Here is a 9,135-nt window from a genome sequence, read left to right on the forward strand (position 1 = left end):
GGGATATACAGTAAACAAATTATTTATATCATCAAAGATGTTTTATTCATTTTAGTCAATATTTAATCAATAATGAATATGAGATATAGCATTTTATTGAGAGATACCCTTTTATACTTTTGGTACTTGTGTAGGTATCTATGATTGAGGTCTACAACGAGCAGGTCCAGGACCTGTTGAATACAGACCTAGAGAACAAGTCCCCTCTTGATATCAAGATGCAGGGTAAGAGACTCTACCTCCAGGGCTTGACTGAGAAGCTTGTCAACAACAAGGGCGATATCACTACCATCATGGAGATGGGTGATGCTAATCGTTCAGTAGCTGCTACCAAGATGAACTCCACTAGGTGAGCTATTCATTCAGATGGATGGAATCTTAATAAGACAAGTGATTTTTCACAAAGTGGTGCACTCCTTGCATATATTATAAAATAAATGTAATAAATGTAATAAAAGGGAACCTTGAAATTAAAGACCTTTATTGCTGGATAAGTTGAGTAATATATACATTTGGCTTGGACCCAGTGTCAGATTACATATTCAATCTGGAAAATAAGTTCGAAAAATCTTGGAACCAATGGCAATATTCGAACCTGTCATCTACCGCACTTGCCAGGCACTGACTCTTCCACCAACTCGTGTCTCGGTTGAAATAAAATGAGAACAAGTACTCATATACCTCTGATTTCTTAAAAAAATATCTGTTCATTAATGAAGATCACAAAATCACTTAATAACATGTGATATTCTGTTGAAGTTATGAAATTGCCTTAGGAAAGTTTGATAATCAAGGATTATCGGAAATCTTTTGCCCTGTGTGGTTTTTTTATTTTTATTTTTTGCTTTGACCTTTGATAAGGTGGTTAGAAAAGGTTACTCACACAGAACCCTGTCCTATAAAGTGATACAAGCGATACGTACAATCAATAGTAAATTGTAGTACATGGTTTGACATAGATATAGAATTTGAATCATGTGTATCTTTACATGCTACAAGGTCTAGATCTTGTAAAACACTACTAGTACTTGATGTGGTTCCCCCACAACCTTTGAACAAATCATCTACAGCCAATATCTCCACAATACCACAACAATCAATGGCTCTACTATGATTAGAGGAATACCTGACATTCAAGTTGACCGTATCTCACTCCTTGATTTCTTTTCTGGCACAGTTCTCGCTCCCATCTACTCCTGATGCTGACTGTAGAGGGCACTGATAAGGTTTCCAGTGCAACAAGCTTTGGTTCGTTGACCTTGGTTGACCTGGCAGGGTCAGAGCGAATAGCCAAGACAGGTGCAACGGGTCAGACGCTAGTAGAGGCCGCTGCAATCAACAAGTCTCTCACTTCATTGGGTCAGGTAAGAATGCTGGGAGTATCTTATAAAGCTGATTGAAAGATATGCATGATTCTGAAAATCAGTTTAAAATTGGATGGTGAAACAGGATCCTCAATGCTATCTCTACTAAAATTGCAATTAATTGTGATAATATTGTGATCCAGTGATCATAAGTTGTCTTGAAGAATGTGCTTTGCACTAATATTGGTTTAATTGCATTTTTTGGTGGCAGCGGTGGGATGTGTATAAATAGAGCTGAATGTCCCATTGTCACTTAGGTGTGCTAAGTTAATCAAGGGGACCCATGCTGTTATTGGGAAGAGAACTATCATATTTCTTATTTTCAAGTCATATTCAATAATTTATCCCAGATATAGCGAGTGGATGACATCTTAGTTCCCTCATTTGTTTTGTCATGCTTTTACTAATTTTGTGTGATAATGTACAGTGCAGCATTGAATAGGTAACTAGATAAGCACCTCATAAATGCTAGTTATTGTTATTTTATTAAAACAAGCCATTATCTAAAAGTCATAACTGTTGTATTCTACTCCAGGTTCTGGTAAAATTTTGCTTATTTGATTTTATTCAAATGCACTTGTTGCTGGGTGTTATTTAACTCATTGAGTGCTTCGTGCACGCTACGTATCCTACTATAACATGCCACACTCGTGCTCGCACGCCTACTATTGATTGCTTTGTGCTTGCATTGTTTCCTACCCTCGCCTGCTTCGTGCATGACTGCGCACATTCGGAATTACAATCATTGTTACCCCGTTTTGCATTGTATTGCGCATCGCATGCACGCCGTAATTAGCACTATTGTGTGCAGTGCGAACTCTGCTTTCTGACAGATTAACTTACTCACGCAGTTTACATTAGACTTTTTCGAGTATTTCTACATTTTTTACAAGATAAGGCTCCGCCTCTGAGAGGGAAGAGACCTAGGTTTTTTGATCCATACGAAACACTCCACAAAATGGAATTACTTGATACAACTCATATTTTAGCAGTAAAGATAACAACCAATCCATATAATGAGGACACCATTATAAGGGGTATGAAATTTCCTACAACTTTACTACATAATATTTTGTGGATAAACTAATCGTTAGAGAGTTACAAGCAATTGAAATTATGACTATTGAAAGGAGTGAATACGACTCGCGATCCCAAAATCAATGTGGCACAGGGGGGTTTTGTGGCTGGCACAGGGGATTAGCTTCGGATTAGCACTGTGGCATTGGGTTAGTAGTGTGCGTGGCATGTTAAGAGTTAAAGGACAAGTCCACCCCAACAAAAACTTGATTTGAATAAAAAGAGAAAAATTCAACCAGCATAACACTGAAAATTTCATCAAAATCGGATGTAAAATAAGAAAGTTATGACATTTTAAAGATTCGCTTCATTTCACAAAACAGTTATATGCACATCTCGGTCGGTATGCAAATGAGGGAACTGATGACATCACTCACTCACTATTTCTTTTGTATTTTATTATATGAAATATTTTTTTTTTCTCATCATTGTCATGTGAAATGAAGTTTCATTCCTCCCTGAACAAGTGAAATTCCATTATTTTAACATTTTGTGCTTCAGGCAAGGAGGTCCTAATCATCATATTCGTAAAAATTGAAATATTGTATAATTCAAACAATAAAAAACAAAAGAAATAGTGAGTGAGTGACATCATCGACTCTCTCATTTGGATGAAACTGGCTCGTTCATATAACTATTTTGTTAAAAATAAGCCAAACTTTGAAATGTCATAACTTTCTTATTTTACATCCGATTTTGATGAAATTTTCAGCATTGTGCTTGTCTGATTTTTCTCTATTGATTCAAATCAACATTTTTCTGAGGTTGACTTGACCTTTAAGTACTAATTTGAAACATAATATTACAGTATTAGTAAACTTTTGTGAATATCAGCATGACTTTTGTCAAGGGTGCAGTTTGAAGTTTTCACAAATACATTCAACATGGTAAAAAAAAACATGCTCATTGAATAGGAAATTGAATTTGATTGTTTGATTGTTCAATATTTTGATTTATTCAATATTTGCAGGTTTTCACAGGACTCCGAACAGGAGCTCTTCATGTGCCTTACAGGAACTCCAAGTTGACTCATCTACTCCAACCGTCGCTCAGTGGCGATGCTAAGGTAAACAAACCAAAAAGAACTTATACTTTGATTTCTTTGCTTTTAAAAATTAGTAAAGACACGACTGGAGGCAGGGACAGATCAGGGGCAGTTACGGAAGGATTTGCACTCTAATGCAACTCTAAAAATCATACGCAACATGATTTTTAACCAATGAAATGCGCACATTCAGGACTTGCACTTTATTTCTGAATTGTGTTTAACCTCAAATCTTTCAGCAACGGGCCGGATAAAGCACAATATTTGGTTGGCCCCATCGTTGTGCATAAATAATATATCCCATGAAATGATATTGTGTCTCACCCATCTTGCATATGAGCTGCCATTGAATTGAAGTGCCAATGAATACTCTTGCCATTCTTTTATTTTCTTGATTTTTAAAAAAATTGTGCTTTAATCTGTTTGTAATTAACATTGTATAATAATAATAATAGACAGTTCTTGTATAGCGCATAACACATTATAAATAACGTCTCTATGCGCTTCCAAAGGACTTGGATATTATTACCCTGGCTTTAGCCTCGCAGCCTTTTACAGCGCGATGGCATTTCAAGGAATAAATTCCTGCCAGGTACCCATTTACCTCACCTGGGTTGAGTGCAGCACAATGTGGATAAATTTCTTGCTGAAGGAAACTACGCCATGGCTGGGATTTGAACCCACGACCCTCTGTTTCAAAGTCCGGAGACTAATCCACTGGGCCACAACGCTCTACTTCTCGCTTATTCACTTCACTTGTATTCACTTCTCGCTTATGTTTTTCTGAATATTTTTATATATGCCAATGGGAGTCAATTTCCTACATGTATGTAATCATGTTTGCAAAGATTTAGATTATCTTTTATTTTGTATAATGTTTTGCGTATCATTGAATGATAAGCAAACTATTAATCTGTGCATTTGTGTGACTAGTTGTACAATATTGAGTTGCTAACATTTCCTAAAGGGGGATCGATAATGATATCTGGGTTGAGCACAGGCCTCTAAAACATTATGAGATTCAGTAAATATTTAGAATTGAAATTAACCTTTTAAGACACTGTTTTGCCATAGACTAAACAGTCAATCTTGTAACTTTTATGTTCAGGGCCAAAGTAATTGGCATAAATAGACATTTTATACCAGGAAAATATGCTATTGTTCATTCCGTAACATTTGATCCTATATTTTTAGGATAATAAGTTGTTTATCATTTCCTAGAATTGTGAATCAATCAAAATTATTGGATGTTTAACAAGTTTGTGCTAAAAAGTACCAGGACTGTATACATGTAAATAGAGATTTGACCTTTAAACCCTGTTACAATCACGTCACAATTGATTATCATTTGCTTCCAAATGATACCATGCTCCTGTAACACAAAGGTTGATGATTAATCGTTATTGAGTTTCAAAATTGATTATAACTTGTTAGTCAATGCAATCAATCATAGAAAAATGTTCTACGTTCATTGCTAGACTTTGAGTTACAGGCCCCAGGTCATTCTTTTCAAAACAATAGATTACTGACAACTGTTTAAAATGTGAGATTCTTTAAATCTATAGTTTATAGCCTGGGTGCCTTCATACGGTTTTCCACTATCCTTTATAATAAAGACCTGATTTTTTTTCAAATTGCATTTGAGCTACAATGATATCAGTCCTGTAAATCTATGCTATAATGTTATCAAATTACCATCCAGAATTATATTTGTTAAGTAAAACTACATGTGGGAATAGATGACTTTCTGCATGTCATATACATTGTACATGTTTACTTGAAGGCTATACCACTGCACTTGAGTTACTACACTGAAAATAGATTGCGTGGGATCAATCATAGAGAAATAATAGTTGATGTTGACTTTTAAAGTCGAGATTATTCCCTTGGACGGGCTCATCCATAATTCTTTCCTTAATGATAATCATCTCTTTTTTTTATTTTGACAGGCATGTCTCTTTGTGAATGTGAGTCCAAGTGAAAGCAATGTGACAGAAACAATCAGCACATTACAGTTTGGATCTAATGCAAGACAAGTAGCCTTGGGTCCAGCCACAAAGAATGCTGGCAAGAACAACAAGAAGTAACATCCAAGATATTTAATGTAGGAAAGGTCAGGTAATATGGATTATTTTACAGGTATTATAAGTATGTTTATTTAGTCATAGTAGTGCTAGTAAGAATTAAGGCCCCAAACAACAAGCATAAACTTACATTCAAAGACACCAAACATACTAGATTATGTTATGCTGCCGGCAAGAACAACAAGAAGTAACATCAAAGATATTTAACGTAGGAGAGGTCATAGGACTTAACAGCTTTATTATAAGTATGTTAATTAAAGTATCACTAAGAAGAATCAAACCTCCAAGCAACAAGTAGTTACTTACATTTAAAAGACAGAACAAGGAAGGGGGTTATACATAAAAGTATATTATGTTTAGACAAAAAATTATTATGCCTATGGGAAAGGCAGTGAGCGTGCATGGAATGGGAATGTCAGTCAAGTGCATGAGAACCTGGTCAGAAGACTGCATGAGAATATTGAAATGACAGAAAGATTGTTCTAATACATTGCTCATACAAATTAAAGCAATAACAGTTGAAAGTAATTACCAAGAATTTGAAAGAAGAACAAGTTTTATTAGAATTTATTTGAATGTACTATCAATAAGTGACATGAAGCTAGAACAACAAAAAGCATCTTTTGAGAAACTGAAAGATTAAAATACTTGTGAGCCTCAAGAAAGCTTTAATGTTCCGTAAATACTGTATTAGACCATCGAAAGTAGTACTGGCCATGAGAACTTTTACAAAGAAAGTTTACATGTAGTCCCTATGTAAACACATTGGCCCGTATTCTGAAGTCAGGTTTAACTTAGACCATGGTCTAACTCTGTTCTGAAATTATGGGAAGCCAAAAGGGTCAAAATTTTTATTAATTTGTATGTTTCTTATGTTTACTGTGCTCTAGCCTTCCTGATTCATCAATGGTGAAGACAATCATCTATTTATACTTCCTACACAATTATGAATGATTTGAGAGCCAAGTGAGGTGAAATATTATATCTCTACTCTTAGTGATTTATGAAACAATTGGCTATCCATACTTAAACCACAACTTTAAACTGGAGTTTAACTTAAACCCGACTTCAGAATACGGGCCATTGACTATATTCTTGAGTCTGTTCTTACTTAAATCATGATTTAAACAATGGATTTACAATCTCTCACATTTTGGTCCTGAAACTTTTGATAACTGGGAATATCACTATTTATAATAATGCAGTAATTCACTTGGCCATTAAAACTTGAGATAAGAAGGTCTGAAAACCGATGCACTGAAAAATACACAAAATGAAAATGCATCAGCTTTTATATTCAAGTCAAATTGTTTCCAGTGCAAATTGAATTCTTAGTCTCTCAAGCCAGTGCAACACCTCATACAATTTTTGTAATGAAATGTGTACAATGATCAACAATAATGTCATGAACAAAATTTGAAGAAAGGAAACAATTCACGCTAATGAATTTTTCTGTTTGCACCTATTTTATGAAGGAAACTGAATAAAAATTCCAAAGTGAACCATTGTCGATAGTATCAAAGGCACAAAATAACAACACCTTACAGGGTTATTAAAGAGCTTATAATTTTGATAAATATAACCTGTGTGAATATGAATTGGTATATGTGTATGTCATTACATTAGTGTATATTGATTTTTTTTGTTGCTGTCTTGTACAAGTGAATGCTAAATTTCATTGTAACTGTTATCATAAATTGTGTGATTGTCAAAGTGGTAGCAATCTCAAAAGCAAACTTGTCACTGCAAGTTTTTTACAGATCATACCAGTCACAATTACGGTATGCCTTTTAGTAAAGATCACCTTATGTGAATTAAATTTCTTCTTTTATTGCTAGTATTAAGTATCATTCACTGGGTGCTCTTTTTGAAGTAAAAAAACCCACCCTTCTTCACTTTATGTAATGTATGTTTAATATTAATAATAATAAACGTTTTTGTATAGTGCAAAATACATAAGCAAAGTTGCATGTCTCTGAGCGCTTTTTACAAAAGGAGTGGAGATGGAGGGGAGAGCACTGGGTTCTTACATTAATTGTTTACAAAATGGTGAATAATGTGTTTTCAAGCTATTTCTAAACTTTTTCTATTTTCTTAACTATTTCTAACTTTTTCTTTTTCTAAAATATTTCTAAACTCCTTGTTTAGGACAATCCTTAACTCTTTCCATGCGTACTTCACACCAATGCACACTTGGTGGCGGGTGAGCTTGGCATTTCACACTCAACGAAACAACCCATTGTTTCCCTCCCTGAAAGTAATTCAGTACAGAGGGGTTCATGTCCCAGCACACAAAGCGTTAATAAAGTACTTTTGTAATATGTATTATACAGTATATGTATGATCAGTATGCATAATACTGTTTGTGGAGGAGCCGTGCTGTAGTGGTTCTGACTCTCGCCTGGTAAACAGAGGGTCGTGTGTTCGAATCCCACCGCGGTCTGGCGTCCTTTGGCAAGGCGTCAATCCACACTTTGCTACTCTCGACCCAAGTGCCAAGTGGGTACCCGGTAGGATGTGAAAGTCCTTGTACATGTAGCTTGTCCAGTACTGTGTACTCCTCACTGGTGAGAGGATGTGCACACCTTTTTTGTAGGAATGACTGATTGTATCCAATGACGGAGTTATAATATATCTGTAAAGTGCTATAGACACGTCGTTCCAATGTATAAAGCGCTATATAAAAGTAGATAATTATTATGCATGCAAATGTCTAAGAATGTGTGTGACAAAAAGGCTGGCACCAAATAAATACCATGCTTAATAAGTATTTCTAATATAGTCGATAAGAGATGTTATAGGTGGTTTAAAGTGAACTGAAGCAAATTTGATATACATGAAAAGAAACTTACAGAATAAAAATTCTTGTGATATTATCGTGTGATAGTATCATGTAAACATGTGAATGAATTTAAAATTGATAGCGGCATGGAAGTGCAAAGTTTGTTTGGAAAAAAAATCATAAATTTTGTATAAATATGAAGGTGATCATATTTATGTGGCAATTTAAGATTTTTATTCCATTGTAGAAATTATGATAAAAATTGTGTATTTTACGGTACCTTTGTATAGAGGTCTGTCAACTGGAGTTATAATGTGAAGAGAACTGTGCAATCCTGGTTAATCTTTCTTTAGCTTGACTGCATTGATGGGAGAAATCTTCTACATTTTATCTGACTATATATACTCGGGTGAATCAAAACTTACATCATCTTAAACCTTTGTATTGTAACTTTGTTTTCATATTTTGTTTATTGGCCGTTGGTGTCTGAGTGATAAAGTGTCTAGTCAAGCTTGCCTTTTTTATTGCACGGTATGTGTCATGATTTAAAAGAACACACAATTGAACACATCAGATGAAATAGGGTTATTTATTAGAGAAATATTCATTGAATTGACAATCAAGACATATAGTGTATTGTATGTATTTTAAGGTAACAAAATTGCTTGAAATGTTGAGTTTGTGAACAAGTTAAGTTGCCTTTGCAGCCTACATGTACATGTGACTATCGTAGCTTGTTTGTTGGTGATAAAATCCCTGATTGATTAATTGAAATATTTTTTG

The 9,135-nt window shown here is 34.7% G+C and overlaps 1 protein-coding gene across 2 annotated transcripts in view; it reads left to right on the forward strand.

The window, feature by feature from the left end:
• The window catches only part of LOC121411703 (kinesin-like protein klp-3), a 33,710-nt gene extending 27,335 nt beyond the window's left edge, over positions 1-6,375 (forward strand). For both annotated transcript variants that reach the window (XM_041604532.1, XM_041604531.1), the window contains exons 13-16: positions 135-349; positions 1,178-1,364; positions 3,412-3,507; positions 5,436-6,375. In XM_041604532.1, the coding sequence (XP_041460466.1) occupies positions 135-349; positions 1,178-1,364; positions 3,412-3,507; positions 5,436-5,573 (636 nt within the window). In that variant the 3' untranslated portion in view covers positions 5,574-6,375. The remainder of the gene's footprint in view (positions 1-134; positions 350-1,177; positions 1,365-3,411; positions 3,508-5,435) is intronic.
• Positions 6,376-9,135: the final 2,760 nt, after the last annotated feature.

The sequence above is a fragment of the Lytechinus variegatus genome, chromosome 3, assembly GCF_018143015.1.
Source record: "Lytechinus variegatus isolate NC3 chromosome 3, Lvar_3.0, whole genome shotgun sequence".
NCBI lineage: Eukaryota > Metazoa > Echinodermata > Echinoidea > Temnopleuroida > Toxopneustidae > Lytechinus > Lytechinus variegatus.